We start from the raw sequence: 19,494 nt of genomic DNA on the forward strand, positions 1-19,494 counted from the left end.
AACTTTGGAGATTTATTTTATGCTAACATCATCATCTTCAATGAGAATCTAATGGTTACATGCCTACAAACAAATCTAAACTCTCAGATCCACTATTTGACACTGCAAATGGAGAGAGAAGGAAAATTAAAGGAAGAAATAAATGAAACAGTATTAACATTAGTGCAAAAGGGTAGGTTGAACAAATTAAATGACTCAACAATAGCTTCAAGAATCCAGACAGAGAAAAATGCATTTTTGCTTAATGGTATGAAAAGAAAATCCCTGACATCAATGGGAGTTAGGTGCCTGAGTACTTTTGAAAAGCCCATCAGATGCCTGTCTTTAGATGTCTAAATACCTTTAAAAATCAGGCTCTTGGGCACCTAAGTGCCTGTCACTTTTGAAAAATTCGACTTAGGTACCTAAGTCACTTAGATATTTTGAAAGTTTTACTGAGAATTTCTAAGCTAAATTTCTGATGAATGGGTATTCAGCACGCTATTTAACCCTCAGAGAGAAAGAAGATGGCCCAAAAGCTTATTGTGAAAGTACAAAATTTTTCTGCAACCCCAATCAACCTCCTAGCTGATTGGTTGAAAAAGGAAGATTGTGATGCTTCAGCTTCCCAATTACACTCAATGTAACTTTCAAGAAAATTGTGTCTATGAAGATGTACTTCCAGCTACAGTAAATATATTGATGAAAACATCAATTTGTACGAGAAACACTACAGAAGAGACAACTTAAATTCAGGACTGGGTCTTGATGTCTGAAGAAGAAATGGGATTTGGTATCCCTGTTTGTCCTAAATGCATCCCAGCATTTTTATAGTGTTTAGAATTGGAGAAATATCACAATGGGATGCCTCATCCCCTACTTGCTTTTGGTGTTTCCAGTTATACTGTGGAGTATAGATAGAAATAAGAGATTGTGGCTACTTATGCCAAAAATCTAGGCTTTCTAATATTAAATTCCATTAACTCTTTTGAATGGTTCATATATGTATTTCACTCATAATGCTTATACTCTCTTTTGTAGAGTATTTCTGTAAATGCAGATGCGTCAAAACAACATAATAAAGTTTTCTGGTTTAAGATTTTTGAGCTGTTTCATTCCAAGTGACTCCATAGTAAATGATTGTGTTACATGTTTTGGTTTGTGATCAGTTAGTTATATAAATATATTGAATTTTAAAAATCCCCAATTCTGTTTTTAGCTGCTGCTCAGAAACATCTGGCTAAAAACACTCATGCTTGTGGTATGGAGTATTATTAGACTAGAATACTGTTAGGACATGGATGGAACTTTGGTCTGTAAATGTAGGCCATCTCTTTGTTTCTCTGGTTAACATGATTTGGGAGTCTGTCTACGTAGTTAAGTAACTGGGTTGATAATTTTGCTTTTGAATTTTATTAATGGGGGGGTGTATTCACTTATGCGGGTTGAAAGTTCCTCAAGAGGTTTATAAAACTTGGGGAAACACACAAGCAATTTTTAAGCTCATTCATACAATGAGATTCTGACAATTTCAGAACGCTTTGAGGTATTCCATTTTTTTCAGTAATAATTTGCTTTGCTGAGATGGTTTTACAGGACAGCATATTATATGTAGCAGATTAGAAATGTCTTGAAAACTATAATATTGCATTTTTGAATAAGATTTAGAAGGATCTGGAGGTTTGCAAGTCAAAAGCCTTCTTTGTTTGACCACATAATACTACTACTAATATGCATTGCATGCTATCTATGGGCCTGATTTAAAGTCCACTGAAGTAAATGAAAGTCCTATTGACTTCATTAGGCTTTGGATAAAGTCCTATATATTGTGTATTCTAAATGTGTAAAATATTGTCTTCCCACACATATCAAAGGCTTTTGACTAAATTGTCTCCTCTAAAGTAAACTAGGAAGTTTCTTCTTTATGGTTTTTATGATAGACAGGGTATGCTAATGTCCTTGCTTTGCAGTAAACTTCACTTCTTCATTACTTATAACCAGAGGCAATAAAAATCTTCAGAGGCAAATATAAGTTTTTCATTGATATACTTGTTTGTATTCGTAAGACATGAAAGATGAACATGTAATTAAGATGAAAATTAAAATGTATATTTAAAGTATATAAATCTTGCAGTACTATCTAATATTCACCGTATTTATATTTAGACATTTTTGAGTGGTGCAACTGTTAAGTGCTAACTAGAAATACCAGAAGTACTTCATTTAACAAGGAAATAAAAATTGACTGTAAGACATTGGAAACCAAGAATACATTTCATTGGAGCAAATGCTGTCCTTTACCCTGTGTGTACTGCAGGCTGCAGTTCTGTTGTGGTTTTGGGCAGTGGGGCAAGATTCCTGGAGCATTGCTAGTGCCTGTGCAAAGGGATTGTTTTGGAATGTAGAGGGGCATGGTGGATCTAGCTGATCCATTACTATGTGAATCCACTGACCTGGCCTGTTACAGAAGGGTAGTGCAACATCTGCAGGGACTTTTGCAGCCAGTAGCAGTTATGGAATGGCTACATTACCTTCTTGCACCCCGTATGGGGGGAGGATTCTTTCTTTGTCACCGGCACAGATTTTGTCCTCTGGGAAATAGAATTGGAATTTGTTTATCAAAAATCCAGGCTCTTGCCACATTTTTTTTAACTTGTATTGCACACTCATCTTCTGCAAGTGTATGCACAAAAGCTGTGTGGACTTCAGGCCTCAACTTTCCGACCATCAGCCTCTTGAAATAGCTAAAAAATTCAAATGGAAAGAAAACGCAAAGAAAGAAGAGTCACATTATTTGCTGAGCAAACTATAACAAAATTAAACAATAATGGCATTTGAAAAGAGTTCCTTTTCTGCAGCTCACATTTTAAAACCAATAGGCTTAACATATATGAAGGTTCTAGTGTCTGAAAATATGGTATTGAGACTTCTTTTCCAGTAATATTTGTAAGGTATACTTTTCCATGATAATGATATTAAATAATACCTAAACCTTTTACAGCTTCCCTTAGATACCTGTTACCAATACCTTATGAATAATGAACTAGACAACTAACTAAAAGATATGGCAAAAACTTCTTATACTCTGTAAACTGGTTTTATTCAGGGCAAATAGCAGCTAAGGAAATCATGAGTCATTATCGGTGACATTACTTGTATAAAAAAAATGAATTTAAAATAATTCAGATGAGTTCCATTCTTCAAATGAGGCATTAAACTCATTTTTCCTCTACCTTTATCTGTCTATTTAGATATACAGTTCATCTTCCAAAGTTACATTATTAAAATAGATATTCAGCACAGTTCTGTGGTTCTCCATATGTATTTTAATTAGAGAGCTTTTCCTCCCAAACCAGCATTCATTGTTATTGTGTCCTAACAATGAAACATACTAGTTGCAAAAGAATGAACATTTTTTACAGAGTGCTTGGTGATGTATCATGTTTACATTCTAAAAAGATTAAAAGATTCATTTTAAATAGTACTATGTTATCCAGAAATCACTGTAAAAATCAAAGTTGAATATGGAAACAATGATTTTTATCCAGCTGTACTGAGCTCTGAAAGAATAATCAAAGAAATGGAGCAATTTCAAAATCAATCCTGAAATCTCCATTTACATTTTTTTTCCTTCAACAAACTTCTAATCTTTGTATGTTGATGATAAGATTTTAGTTAAACCAGACTGTCATCATTCCTGAATCTCAACATTGTAATTCCAAAGGATGCACTACCTATCATTATGTAAAAACAAAACAAATAAACCTACAGATTGAAAAAGCACATTTAAAAGTTGAAGTAACAACAAAGAAAGTGCTTGTCTTGTAGATTTTAGTGCCATGTAGAATCATAGATATTAGAGGTGGATAAGAACTCCTGTGTCATACACTCCCCACACACCAAGGCAAAGACAAAAACACCTAGCTGGTGCAGGATTATTTTCTTATTTTCTAGGGCTTTTTCCCATCTGATTTTGAATGTCTGAAGGGTTACTAACTAATCACTCAAGGAAAAAGACATGGTGTCATATGTAGTTGGCTCAGTGGAATTCTGCTCAGTGAACATCAGTGGTCACCAAAGCAAACAAAATGTTGGAAAGTATAAAGACAGGATAGAAAACATTATAATGCCATTATATATATATCAGTAGAGAGCCCCCAGCTGGAAAAAGAGTTTGGTTCTAGCTACCCTATCTTAAAAAAATGTATCGCAGAAATGGAATGGGTCCAGAGAGAAGTGACAAAAAATTAGAGGCATGGGAATACTTTTATCAGAAGAGAGATTTTGAAAAGATTGGGGTAACTGGTTAAGAGAACAGAAGAATAAGAGGTGGAGGGCTATAATAGAGGAATATAAAATAAAGGTTGTAATAGAGAATGTAAAACAGGTGATCCTAATGAGCTTTCCCCATAATACAGGGGGAAAAGGGACATTTGATGAAACTGAAGGGCTACCTATTTAAAATGATGGAAGGAAATCTTTCTCCCTCACCTCCACCCCTCCCACCCCATGCATAATTAACCTGTTGAACTCATTAACCTCAATAATTTCTTGTGGTAAGAGTATAGTGGATGCCCAAAAGGATAAGACACTTACATGGATAATGAGAAGACCCACACTTAGAATTTATTTTTAAATAAGCCACATAGACCTTAATGCTTCAGGGCATAAGCCAATCACTACTTGAGGGGTTAGGAAGAAATTTAGGCAAGTTGTTATTATTCATTTATTATACCAAAATTATCCAGAACAGGGCTTCTTGCACCTTTATCTGAAGCAACTGCTACTGACTGTTGTCAGAGGGCCTGATCCAAAGCCAATTGAAGTCAAGGGAATGTTTCCCATTGACTTCAGTGGGCATTGAATCAGGGCCAGCGATATGACACTGGATGAAATGGAACACTGATCTGATCTACTGTGACCTATCCAATATTGGGACAATAGAATTCATAGAAAGATGGGAGTGTGGGGATCAATTATTCTCTGACAGTGATGTGTAAATCAGGAGTATTTCCAATAAAGTCAATGGAGCTATACCAGGGTAAAAATGGTGTGAGAGGTGAATCAGGACCATAGAGTTAGTGGTTCTACTGCAATAAAAAAAAAAAAAAAAAAAAAAAAAAGCAAGCAGGTCAGAATAGTAAAAAAAGATACAAAACTATTTGTTAGATATCATAAGCTTTATTAACATTATGGTTGTTACTGAGAAGCTTGACCAGCGTTAGGATAACCATTTCTGCTCCTCCAGCTGCTATTTTGCTGATCTTGATGCTTGAATGTCTATAACACAGACAACCCCTCCGCTCCCACCCCAAACACACAATACCTGAGGCCCAGTCTTAGCATGGAAAAGTGCTGTATATATTGGATGTCCCACATTCCCAGATGAAACTCCCTTTCCCTTGCTGTGTGGCAGCTTACAGCATTCTTAAGCTGAAAGTTGAAAAATAAGGCTATTGATATAGAACAAGTTGTAGGACCTCTTCAAGTCATGAAAAGTAAAAGGTGAAGGTTTTCAAGTCTTTTTACTACTTTATTTGTTGTGTCTCCTTGAAGAAGCTGTAACATGGGCCTTCTGTTATATTTTGTGATTAAGGGATGAGCTAGGGTGGTCTCCAATAGTAAAAGCAAGTTTGATTATGTACATTTTTAGCTCAAGATTTCACCCTCAGTCATAAAACTAGCATAGGGCACCTTTATGGTCCTGACAGGGATACAGATACAATGCAATGTGTTGAGGTAGAACTGTGATCCAATATATTGTTTCTGTACACTATATAAAGATCCAGCAAGTTCTGCCATCTTTACTGTTGCAACTTCTAGAAGCCTGGGGTTCCCTTATCTTGTAAGCTGCCTTCTCATCTAAGAGAGGCACATTCGGTGACATTGTAGTACAGGAATGACTGCCTTTTCTTTTTACCTTCAGCCCTTAAATCTTAATTTGTACCTTCCAATATAAATTACAAGTAATATTGAGACAGCTCCTCAGCACTGACTCAGTGGCACAAATGGGCCAGAAAGCCAGCTGGTCTCCAGTAGTTCCTGGCTGTCATACTGGCCCCTTGGGACTATAGCCAGCCTAGGTTAGTTTAGCATGAAACTGCTCTAAACTATGGTAGGGACAGGAACAACATAGAATTAGCCCCAAGAGCAACTAGCCACAAATTGCTCTTGTGTCTTTTCCCTTCACCAGTGCCTGTCACTTATTGGACACAGCAGAAGATTGAGCCCAGTAAGTCTATTTTTTATCTTGCAGTTGCTAGAATAATCAATGTAATTTCACTATTGTTTATGCCACAGTGTACCATGGAGTATCATTTATTTGGTTTCACTGTTTCATTTTAACTGTCTGATGGTGACAATTATATGGGTGTGATAAATTTTCTCTTTATCAATTCTTTAATATTCCCAGTGATATTATACATTTAGTAGCTTGTTTTTTTGGATCAACATAGTCCATTGGTAGAGCCTTTCCTTTCCAGCCTATTTCTTTACCTCTGTAATATGTGAGTTTGTGTGTGCATGCTTCCAAACATACAGTACATCAGAAACAGGGCATTTGGCCAAAAAGCAAATTCTGCTCTCAGGTTACACCTGTGCAAAGCTTTTGACTTTAATGAAGTTGAAGAGATGTAAGAAAAGGGAAGAATTTTCTCCACACAGTACATCAATTTTCACCTGTGAACATCACAGTCAAGTGTATTCAATATCTAATCTATCTTGACCTGTTTACTGTACATTTAATATAAATATTATAAGTATATAGAATCATAGAACATTAGAGTTGGAAGGGACCTCAGGCGGTCATCTAGTCCAACCCCCTGCTCAAAGCAGGACTAACCTCAGCTAAATCATCCCAGCCAGGGCTTTGTCAAGCCGCAGCTTAAAAACCTCTAAAGATGGAGATTCCACCACTTCCCTAGGTAACCCATTCCAGTGCTTCACCACCCTCCTAGTGAAAAACGTTTTCCTAATGTCCAACCTAGGCCTCCCCCACTGCAATTGAGACCATTGCTCCTTGTTCTGTCATCTACTTCCATTGAGAACAGCCTACCTCCATCCTTCCTGGAACCCCCTTTCAGGTAGTTAAAGGCTGCTATCAAATCCCCCCTCATTCTTCTCTTCTTCAGACTAAACAAACCTAGTTCCCTCAGTCTCTCCTCATAAGTATTATGCTCCAGCTCCCTAATCATTTTTGTTGCAATCTGCTGGACTCTCTCCAACTTGTCCACATCCTTTTTGTAGTGGGGGGCCCAAAACTGGACACAATACTCCAAATGTGGCCTCACCAATACCGAATAGAGGGGAAAAATCACTTCCCGCGATCTGCTCCTACTAATGCAGCCCAATATGCTATTAGCCTTCTTGGCAACCAGGGCACACTGCTGACTCATATCCAGCTTCTTATCCACTGTAACCTCCAGGTCCTTTTCTGCAGAACTGCTGCCTAGCCTGTCGGTCCCCAGTCTGTAGCTGTGCATGGGATTCTTCTGTCCTAAGTGGAGGACTCTGCACTTGTCCTTGTTGAACCTCACCAGATTTCTTTTGACCCAATCCTCCAATTTGTCTAGGTCACTCTATATCCTAGCCCTACATTCCAGGGTATCTCCCCCTAGCTTAGTGTCATCTGCAAACTTGCTGAGGGTGCAATCTACCCCATCCTCCAGATCATTAATGAAGATATTGAACAAAACCGGCCCCAGGACCGACCCCTGGGGCACTCCGCTTGTGACCGGCTGCCAGCTAGACATGGAGCCATTGATCAGTACCTGTTGAGCTCTTATCCTGGAATCAACGTAGTGTATATTTGAGAACTATGTAAAGGGATAATTTCTATAATGCTACTGATTTCACAATCAGCGGGTAAACGTCATTCTGATGATGAAATATGTGTCATTTGATACCCTGTTGGAAAGCATTAGTGGGTGAAATTCTGGTAAAAACAGACACTGGAGTTCTACCTCTACATCTATCTTAGGGACTTTTCTGTCCTGCATTACCACATTATCTGAGTGCTTCACAGTTGTTAGTGTATTTGTCCTCACAACCCTGTGAGGTAAAAAAGTACTAGTACCCCTGTTTTACAGATAGGAACTGAAGCCCAGAGAGACTAAGTGACTTGCCCAAGGTTACACAGGAAGTCTGATAGAGCAGGGAATTTTACCTGGGTCTCCCAAATCTTAGGATAGCACCCTAATAATTAGACCATCATTCTGCCTATCTTGCTTGTGTAGCTTTACTTTAAGCTATTTGGAATTAAATATTATATATTTTATAAAGGCAGCTGTTATTTTTCTAATTCTTCTCTGTATTCTTAATAGTAATTACTCCAAATACCACACCATCCTGTTCATTTTATCTGGATCACCAATGTCCTAGGGTACATTCTTTTGAGCAACCCATCAAAATTCCTAGCTTCCCTTTTACCTCTTATTTTCAGTGTTTGTCTTTAAATCACTATTCACATTACTCTCTGCCTGTCGCCTTTCCTATCTCATCATCCTCCCACTTAGGAAGAACAGGATATCTATTACTGGGTATTAGTTGGAATGTCTGATACATATTTCTTTGTTTCCCTTCATTGTTGACACAAACAGAGCCTATTGAACAAATACAAACCATTTCTGAAATCACTTAACTTACCAAACCAGCCATTCATAAGTCTACATTTCAACTTGCTTTTGTAAAACTTGGAATAATTAATTCAGCAACTCATTTTCCTGCTGGTTGCATATACATGAATTAATACATGCAACCAGATTAATATGTGCAGCCATATACACTTACAATATACTTCCAACTTTGTTTATATTGAAAGGTGCTTCTTTTCTGGAATTTCAGAGGGCCACTTTGGGAAAAAATGGGTCAGGTTTTCTTTTAAATAGCATACAATTTATGGAGTAGGATTAGGGTGACCAGATGTTCTGATTTTATAGGGACAGTCCCAATATTCGGGGCTTTGTCTTATATAGGCGCTTATTACCCCGTACCCCTTGTCCTGATTTTTCACATTTGCTATCTGGTCACCCTGAGTAGGATTGTATAACCGCCAGAAACTGCCAAAGTGTATTAGTGGAGCCAAAATGCACTAAGGATTGTCTCAAACAGTGTTCTAATTATTTGTGTGTGTGTATGTGTGTGTGTGTGTGTGTGTGTGTGTGTGTGTGAACTTTATAAGATGAAATTTGTATAAAAATATAAATGTTCAGCCATTTCCCTGGTGGCTACTATCTGGGGAGGCTATGAACATTATCATCATATTCCCGCTAAGGCCAGGAACAATTGCACACCTGAAATGGATTTCATTTTAAGGCTCAATTGTGTCTTTGCCAAAGACCTAAGGGGCAGTGCTTAGTTTTGCTGCCCCAGGAGCCGATCAAGGACCAATCTGTGACTCAGAGAGTCACAGTCTAGTGCCTGGTTCTTGGGGGAAAGTAATGTGTGCCAGCACGGGTTATTTCCTGTGATGGATTTGGAGCTGTTTTGTAGTAATTGATGAATACTGTCTGTTGACCTGGTTATTGGGCAGTTAACTGTTTGAATATATTGTTTAGTTTAAAAAGAGGTCTGTTGGGAAGAACAAGCAGGAAGGAAAAAGAATGGCTCAAGATAAGTCACTTTTCAGAAAGCACTTGATAGTTAAGAGACAATGTCAGGACAGGAAAAGGCCCACAAACACAGCAGATTAAAAGAATACAGCAGGTTTACAAAGAACCACTCTCCTAATTGGGAGTAGTTGTTTGGGGGATCCATGCTGGAACACAAACACTTGATGGAGACATCTGAAAAAGTTAGGCCTGCCTAGGTTGCTATCAGGGAATGGTAAGCTTTTAGGCAAGATAAACATTTGTGAAGACTCTTTAAATCATTCTTTCCCCCATCTAAATGCTTCAGCATGCACAGTATCTTGTTTAAGGAGGATGTGTTGTCACTGTATACTACTAGTCAGACACTCCTGAAGGGAAAAGTCATGGGTCCCCAATCTCAGTAGGATCTGCTGGGTATGCATAGTTGATTTAAAGGGTACTGTAGCCCATGGCCTGGTAAGAATGGAGGAATGATGGAATTCTGCTCCAGGAAAGGTAATGGCACGTGGCCTGACACCTGGGGGGGTGCACTTAGAGAGGGGACAAAAGTGCAGCTAGCCCTGTAATGTGATGCTTTCCCTGTCCATTCGTCACCTACATGTTTGTGGAGGGGAGGGTGGGTTGTAATGATCCTGTGGAGATGGCTTGTCCCCCCCATATTGCTATCTATAATATAGGTAGCCAGCCTAGGATAGTATGGGGGTGTGAACACATTTTTAAGCAGATCAGAAGCTAGCCCTTAAAATGATTTTCAGACCACAGGATACTACTGAGTTATGCATTGTGTTAGTACACACTCTTTATTCCAAACCACACTGCTTTTGGATCACCAACGTCTGAAATGTGCTAGGCATCTGGTGTTAAGCACATTTGGGAGTGTGGCAGAATCCTGCAGCTCATCAGTGAAGCATTTTGGCCCACATCGTGAGCAGACCTTTCTTAAGCCACTTTCTGGAGATAATCATGCGTGAATCTGTCATCAGAATTTCATAAATTACTACACACATCTTCCAGTCTGGTTTATACACACAGGATTTTATTTTATTTTATTATTGGCTTACATTAGGAATTGTTTTCGTTTGGGGGTCAGGAGGTATTTCACACCATTAAAGAAGCTAGCCCGTGTGGTTTGCATGCTAGACATGTTTGCTATGTTGCCGTCTGCATTTGGATGCTACAAAGCACAATTGCAGCATTTATAAAGCTTTTTTATTGACTGATGACTGGACAGTAGCATATGGGAGCATCAACAATTGCTAACTGATCATGAAATAAAGAAATTCCAGTATTCTGGTGTTTATAAAAAAAAAAAAAAGTCTTTTAGAACTTAGTCATATTGGTTCAGCTGTTGTAACCAAAGACAGATAAGATAATAGAGGTCTTTGTGGTTGTTTTGTACTGAAATCTTTTATCTTTATGATGCACTTGGGGCCCTTCAGAGTGGAAAGCTTTTTAAACTGCTGTTGGAGTTAGAACTCAAATTAGATGCTAGTGCACTGGAAAGGGAGCTCCTTAGTCAGGCAACAATCACAAACTCACTTTTATCTCAGAAGCCTTTCCATTAGATTGTTACTTTCTTCTGTTTTCCCTGTTTATTTTTGTTCACTTCTGCTGCCCTATTTTGTGGCATTTAAAAGGTGACCCAATCAAAAAATGGTAAATGCTAAATGCTGGACAGAGCCTGTGAAGTAGAAACATCACAGCCTATCTGATGTGTGCTGCAAACTGTGTATTAGACAGAATGGTTTAACCAAGTTATTTCCGGCAGCTCACATTGAATATACTTTCTTTTATGTATGGTATTGTGTTTTTTCCTCAATGTCCCTTAAAAAAAATTAGAACTTCCAGGGGAATTGCTTCATAAAGATATCCTTTTTTCAAGTGCTGAAATTGCTTAATTTGATTCAAAATCATTTTTGATTGTTGGTTGAATTGCTCCAGTTGATGATACTTTGGAACTGCAGTTAAGTATTTTTAAGCCTTTCCGTAGATGCCGGCAAAGTCCCCTCTTCTCCTTTTTTGTCCTGCGTTCTGCTGATCTTATTAAAAATACACTGTCTGGTTATTTAAAACACTAAACAGAGGTGGACATAAGCAATTGTAACTTAGCTTTCATGTTTTATATAGATTCACCAGACAAGAGTTTGTTCAGATGCAGAGAGTAAAAGAGAATAGTGTTTATAAGGCTTTATGTTAATCATGGAATTCAAGAGAAATTATAACACTTTGCAGCTGCGTAGACTAGACTTTGATCCAAAGATCTCAAAGCACATTGTAGATTTAACAAAACTACTTTGTTGTGCTAATTTATCCATTTTACAGGTTGGGGAAACTGAGTCGGACTTGTTCAAGAACTCTCAATGATTTAGTGTCAGAGTGAGGATTAGAAGCTTTAAGTCCTGCCTCCTGCTTTTAGGGCCTGATCCAAAGCCTATTGATCTCAATGGAAAAAGTCCCACTTCAATGGGTTTTGGATTTTAATTACTAGGCCTGTTTGTTACTCTGTATTTCTTATTGCCTTTTCTTGGCTTGGTACAGCATATTGTTTTTAATGGTGCTGTCCTTTTTCTGTTATTGAGTACAAAAGAGCAGAGTTTGAAATTACATTCAATAACTCTGAAAATCTTCTGTTCCTTGTTCCTGTTTACTTTCTCTGTTCCCCACAGCTATCACAGCAAAATGGAATGGCATCTTGTGAGGTTCACTGACATGCATATATACCAATAAATAGATTGGTCAATGATAGAGATGGGAGAAGTGCTGGAAAAGTAGTGAAGCAAATTTCTTTTAACAAATTGCAAAATAATAAACTCTGTATCTACAGCTTTAGGATATGGGGTCTTTAATCACTTTCCAAACATTTTTAATAATATCGAGCTTTTATATAGCACCTTTCATGTGTAGCTATTAAAGTGCTTAACGAAGGAAGATAGTATGATTATCCCCCTTTTACAGATGGAGAAACTGAGGCACAGGAAGGTGAAATGACTTTCCCAAGATCACCCAGCAGGCCAAGTCTCCTGAGTCCCAGACCAAAGTTCTATCCACTTGGCTATATTGCCTTTCAGAAAGAAGTGCAGCATGTTATTATGCACATTTTAGTAAGGCACTTGAATGCAAGATGTGGGAAATTATTTTTATAACACCAGAAATGCACATGGGGCTTTATAAACACTTTAAAAAGACAGGACTTTGCCACAAGGAGAATACACTGTAAGTAAAATCTCAGCTGATAAGTAAAATTTAGTTGGTCTCTTTGGAGTGGATTTATAGCTAAGTTTTATTTTATTACTCTCTGTTAAATTGACCTATGACCAAAATTCCTCAAATTTTCCTTTGATGTGCTGGTTCTGTTCAATTTTGACCACTTTACCTCAATGTACACTTAGAGTAATATACAAGATTGACTATTAAATCAATGAACACAATGGATAATTCAATTGTTGGAACAATTATGATTATTTATTTATCTTATTAAGATTATAGACAGCAAGAAAGAGTAGATATTGTAACATCTACAATGAAGAATAAATTATTGTTTATTCTAAACTTTTGATGAGGGAAATTGCTGTTACATTTACTTAAAAAAATTCCTTAAATACTACTGACTTCCCATTGAGCCTTAAAATTGTAAATACAACCAGTAAAGGAGTCAATGGATCAAATTCAGTAAATCTGAAGTCACTGAAATAAAGGTCCCTAAGAAAAATGTGTCAATTTTAAAGGTCTTTCTTAACTGAAGACCATTTTGTGATAGAGCCAAAGGTTAATAAAATCAGTAGTGAATGTAGCAATTTTACAGATAAGCTATTCACAACAAGTGTAGTTACTTGAATAAAAAGCTAATTCAGTTCTAAAATGCCACATGCAGTAGCAGTGAATAGCTGCTTTTAGGTGCTTTCTGGAGGAGGATAAAATACAGAATCACAGCACTCTTCTCTTCCAGCGTCCCTGGCTGCCTGTAAATTGCTGTGAATGGGACTGTGGGCTGACAGGCTCTATTAAGACAAACTGCCTTTCTCATCGGAGAGATAAAATAAATCAGGTGTTTAGTCAAATTAAAATACTTCAGATGGAGCAGGCCCTGGGGAGCACTGATCCACCTGACAAATCTGAGAGAAACTCAAGACAGATGTGTTTTGGGGATAAGGAAAACCCCATGGAAAAAAAATGCAGCACTGTCTTTGGAGTTAAGAGAATAGATGCAGTTTAGAGCAAAGAGAGAAAGCTAGATGTGTGATGTATAGTATTTTATGAAAGCAGGCATATTTACTGTATGTTGATATCTTTTATATGAAGTTTTTGTTTTATCTCTCTTCATAGCAAATGCATTGTACAGATGGCTATATATATATATATATATATATATATATATTAGTCAGCACAAGAGTTTATTTACTGGTAATGATTTCAGGGATCTTGTAGCTTGCTGCAGTAAGTGGATGTGAAACAGATGATGATCATACACAGCTACTGATGACCTCTGTTGACCCAGCCAGATCAGCTCAATCTGGTCTGCATTCTTAGAAAGTTGTTTTTTATTAGTATTTAAACTGTAAAATAATTGTGCCATAAAAAAACCCCAACATTCAGGCATCTTTCATTCTTTCTTGCCATAGGTAGTGTTCAACTAGGTTACCACACAGTTTCATAGGCTTCCCATTATTTTCAAGGAGCATGCTTTAGTGTCATCAGTCTTATCCCATTTGTTGACATGAGTTGCATGGGACAGAATAAAGATTGGTGGTTGGGGGGGGGGGTGTTTAATAGTTTAATGGGATTAGTTATTTTAGATGTGGTTTTCTTCTAAAACAATTACCACTGCAGTTTCCTGAATGGGAAATTGTAACTTCAGCCTGCCACTGTATGGAATTCAGATAATGGGAAAGGAATTCTCTTAGATGCTGATGTTTTATCATACCTAGATCAAGCATTCCAGCTTATAACAGCATAGTCAAGTGTCATAGCTTTAGCAGGCACTTGTGTGCTGGTTTTATACCCATATTATAATGCAAATAAAAAGCATGCGAAATAATATGGTAACAAAGTGTAAGATTAATGCCTGCCTTGGGTGTATAAAATAGTTTATGGCGTTCAGATCAAGGCTCAGAATTTCAAGTCAAAAGCTGCTTGACAGATGTGGATGTCTCAAGCTATGGTTTCCCCAGGTGGCAGTGAATGGGGGGGATGAGTATCATCTTAGTCAGCAGGTTGCTTCCCATTGACTTTCTGGATTAAGTAGAGGAGTAGGTAGATCACTGGTGGTTAAAGAGGGCAGATAAGTGAGTTTCCCTTGGCAGTGCTGATTGTATTTTTGAGGTGGCTGTCCATTAATTTAAATTTAGCTAAAGGGTAAAATTTTAAAAGTACCTCAGGCACTATGAAGCCACAGTGTAAAATTTTCAAAAGTGACTTACACACAAAGGAGTAGATCTGTGAGAATAACTGATTTTTCAGTTCATTGGCAATTCTGAAAAATTACAAACACTTTTTTTCCCAATCAAAATCAACCTGAAACTGATTTTTTCCCCAGAATATTTAGTGAATTTAAAAGACTAAAAAAAATTGTTTCAGGTCAAACAAAACATTTCATTTTAATTTCAGGCATTCTTGACTTTTTTAAAATAAAAGCAAAGAGATACATTCACAAGGGGACTTTTAGGCACCATTGGCATTCATAAAATGGAGGTGGCTGTAGCGCCTTTCCCTTGTATGCTATAATCCATTGGTAGGGCACTCAGCCTGATTTAGAAGAGGTACTTGAACCCAGGTCTTCTACCTTCCAGGTGAGTGTCCTATACATTGTGTTACAGATTCATTCTCTCTCTTTTGCTCTGCCTCAGTACTTAAATATTTTATACAAAGTGGAATAGCGTCAACATAGAGTGAGAAAGTCACTATAGAACAGGGGTCAGCAACCTTAACAGAGGGCCGTGCCCAATCTTCCTTCCGCCCCTCTCCCAGTGCCAGCGGCAGTGTGGATGGGTCTGCAGCCCCTGTTCCGATGGCAGTATCCGCTGAGGGAGGTGGGGGAGGTCTGCAGCTCCCGTTCTGGCGGCTGTGTCGGTAGTGAGCACAGAGTGGCACAGCTCTGGCCAGGGCGCCACTTGCTCCTCAAAGTCGGCACGCATTCCACTTTTGGCATGCGTGCCACAGGTTGCCAAGCCATTCGCTAGAATATCCAATAACTTGATGGTTAGGGCACTCATCTGAGAAGATGGAGATCTGAGTTCAAATCTTTGCTCTAGAGGTTAAATCCTGGATCTGGAACAGGGACATGAACCAGGGCTTTTTCCCTTCCCAGGTGTGTGTCCTAGCCAGTGCGGTATAATGGAGGGGATGACATGTCCTCCTCAGTTTTGTGAATACCAGAGGTGCTTAAATTCCCTTATGATTTTTCAGGTTAGATTCACAACATTTCATGTTGGAACTGTCAAAATGAATTGCTTTGACATTTCTAAACCTCCACCGCCATATTTTTACTGAAATCACACAAACTCCCAAATGTTTTGGTCCATCTGATTCTGCATTTTTCAGCTAAAAACAAAGTTATGGTTGAAAAATTTTGTCCATCTCTATTTAGGAGTCTAAGTACCCTTGACTTTAAGTGAAACTTAGGTTCCCATGTGCCTACATCACTTTTGAAAACAGTATTTAGCCTCCTAAGTCACTCAGGCACTTTTACAGATTTATTCAGATTCTCTTTTGAGGCATTGATGCACTATTTTAATTGCACAAGAGCCCTCTGGAGTTTCACAAGAAATTGGGTTAAACAATAGAACACTCTTCAGCTTTCTCTTCATGCACTAGTCACATAGTTAATGACTAAGGAATTTTCCAACAATCTCTAAAATTTTCACTAAAACATGACAAATTAATCCCATATCCTGACTTCATGGAGGCCTGCATCACAGGAATTCTGAGCTAAGCTACAAGTGTGACTCTGCCTTTAATTTTTCAGTTTAGCATCACAGGCTACTGGAACACATCAATCTGTTGCAGTCTGTTTAAAAACTGAAAATCATTATTTAACATATTGTCCATTATTTAAAAAATAATAATTAAAACGTTGCCAGCATTTTTCTTTTAAAAATATAACTCTTAATTGCAGTCAAGAAATGCACTACAAAACAGTTACCTTTTTACCCTGAAGTTTTGGACTGCTGAGCAAGAATGACTTAATCCATGTAGTAACTGTGTTCTGTTTCCAGCCAAATAAACAGATGTAGACCACATTTTTTGGAACACTTTAAACGAAAATCATATTACATTTTAAACCTATCTCGTATTGAAAAATCCTTACAATACTATTTCCACAATAGCATTCAGAATAAGCAAAAATGAAATATTTCTTAAACATACAGCAAATATAGATTGAAGATTTCTGGAGTCCTTTCACTAATCTTGGTCTCTTCGGGTTTTTTTCCCGTGGTCTTCAGTGTGGCATCTGAGCACCACTGGTGACTGGTTTTTAATGTAAAACCCTGTACATGTTTACACTACATTATTTTTGGACTAATACAATTTTTAATTAGCTGAGTCTCTGGGAGCCTCAAACCTGCTCCATAGAATCCTATCTGTTTCTCCATCCTTGGATAAGAAGAAACTACTGAAACTGGGAACCTTCTTGTCTGGAAGACTTCCATCCTCCTCTATGGAGGAAAGTGGAGTCAGAACTCTGATGCTAGCTTCTCCATTCCTTATTTGACCCTCTTCCCCACAGTTCTCTTCTCCTTCCTCAAAAAATCCTAAAACTCCTCTTTACGTGAAGATGTCTTCTGTGAGTTGGTTGGATGGAGGGATCACCTATGGCCCCTCAACCCCCTAATGTCACCTCGTATGTCTTTGGAGAATCCAGCAGGGTCATCTGGATCTGCAGCTGATTGGCCCGCTCCCCACGTCTTGGAAATCGGAGCTTCCTTCCTGGGAGAAAGTAGCTGTTCTGCTTCCCAATTTCCCGTTACTGTACTGTGCTGTCGCTGTATTTGTCTGTTAAAGTACTCAGGGTCTGAGCTGCTCACATGGGAAAGAAATGTGTGATTCAAGTACAGTAGGTTGAGATTATTAGTGGTGCCAAAGTAAAATGATCATATTTAGCATATTTTTGGCTTGATTCACAAAAGGATCCTGTACTCTTTATTAGGAGAGCCATGCAGTTTACCCATAAACAGATTGTTAAGCACCATTAGCACAAAGAATAAATGTACAATAGCTTCAAGTTAGTTAAACACTCCCTACAAAATAAACTTTGAAAGTTAAATGAAGAATTTTTGAAGTATTTTCTCAGGTTGAGCCATTTCTCAATGGCTACAAGTGTAGATCACTTTGTATATTGGTTCCAAAAGGAACATTTGCCTTTGCCATGGTTTCTCAATGACGGTAAATGACCCACATGGTGTAATGTTCCTAAAGCATGTTATATACATATGGAAATCTTCTTAGATAAATGACAAACAAACCATTAAACTGCTGTCCTTACTAAACAGAATCTTGTTGTTTATTTTGTTTTTTTCAGAATGTATAACTGAGGGAAAATTACGTTAATCAAAATGTGAATTTGGTAATACATGAAATGTCTTTACACTGCGAAGGTTTAGATGGAAGGGAAAGAGATTTGATATCACAGAGTACATCATTAATTACTCTTGTCAGAAAAAATAAATAGTCACTCTCAGCCTCTTTTCTGCTTCACAATTGTAACTGCTTGCAACATTGCAAGGCTGCATGCTGGGATTTTTTAGAGAATTTCTAGTAAAATATAAGCTCAAGCTGCCACTTAAAAAAAGCACATTGGTACTTAACCCAATTTCTTTGTGAATATTGTTCAATAACTCTTGTCTTCCTGATACTCACAATGTATCTTTCCTCCTCATTTAGGTACACCAGAAAGCCTGGCAGAAAAAGAGCGACAGCTCTCTACCATGATCACCCAGCTGATCAGTTTGCGGGAGCAGCTCCTGGCTGCCCATGATGAACAGAAAAAGCTGGCAGCCTCACAAATTGAAAAACAACGGCAGCAAATGGACCTTGCTCGCCAACAGCAAGAACAGGTGAGGCTCCAAGAAAGAAACCTGTGAAAATGTTTCATGCAGAACATTAAAAACTCAGAATAAATATTGTTCTGCTTGGTGTTTCATCAGTTTTTTTAAAAGAGCTTACATTCCTTTGTAACCAATAGGAATAATAGGTTTTTTATTTTCATAAAGGGAAAAATATTATAGGAGCCTCAGAAAAAATAATGTATGGAATTTCAAAGCATTTCTTTCCTACAATTAATTTCAGTACATAGATTGTTTGATTTCCTGCTATCATGTTATACAGGATAGCGACACTATCATAATGTTTTAACTCTTTCTCTCTCTGACAACTAAACAATCAAAGAAAAAGTACATAACTGAAAGCCCAAAAAGCTGCAGAGAAAAGAAGGTAAATAATATTTTTAGGAAACACAGTTGTTCAAAAGAGCTGTCCTTGTCTTGTAATATAAAAATCTAACAATGATTCCATATACTAATCCCTTAGGCATTAGACCAGACAGATCCAAATTAATGTGCAGTTTTTAGGAATCTGACATTATTACTAGAATTATCTTTTCAGTTAAATGTATTTTATAGTTTATATAGAGCAATATATGCTCTGTTGATTTTAATGAGTTGTGACGTGTGGTATTTTATGTGCTTGAATATTTGCCCACATGTAGAAATATGGACTCATCCCCTAATGGAAAATAACATAAAGGAACACTGTAAAAAATCAGAAGTTAGAATGTCATTTAGCCATCCAGAGATGACACAGTAATTAACTATTGACACTTGTGAATAAGCTAGCACAAATTAATCTTGACACATTTGCAGACGAGTGATATCTTACAGTGAACACTTTGTAATTATATTTCAAAATGAAAATTAAATGACACTTAAAACTAGGT

The 19,494-nt window shown here is 37.6% G+C and overlaps 1 protein-coding gene across 16 annotated transcripts in view; it reads left to right on the plus strand.

The window, feature by feature from the left end:
* The window catches only part of SOX6 (SRY-box transcription factor 6), a 480,108-nt gene that overhangs the window by 295,739 nt on the left and 164,875 nt on the right, over positions 1-19,494 (plus strand). For all 16 annotated transcript variants that reach the window (XM_067540705.1, XM_067540707.1, XM_067540708.1 and 13 more), the window contains one exon: positions 18,444-18,616. In XM_067540705.1, coding sequence (XP_067396806.1) covers positions 18,444-18,616 — 173 coding nt within the window. The remainder of the gene's footprint in view (positions 1-18,443; positions 18,617-19,494) is intronic.

Source organism: Emydura macquarii, unplaced genomic scaffold, assembly GCF_026122565.2.
Source record: "Emydura macquarii macquarii isolate MOO-44397 ecotype Brisbane River unplaced genomic scaffold, CSIRO-AGI_Emac_v2 contig_587, whole genome shotgun sequence".
Taxonomy (NCBI): domain Eukaryota; kingdom Metazoa; phylum Chordata; order Testudines; family Chelidae; genus Emydura; species Emydura macquarii.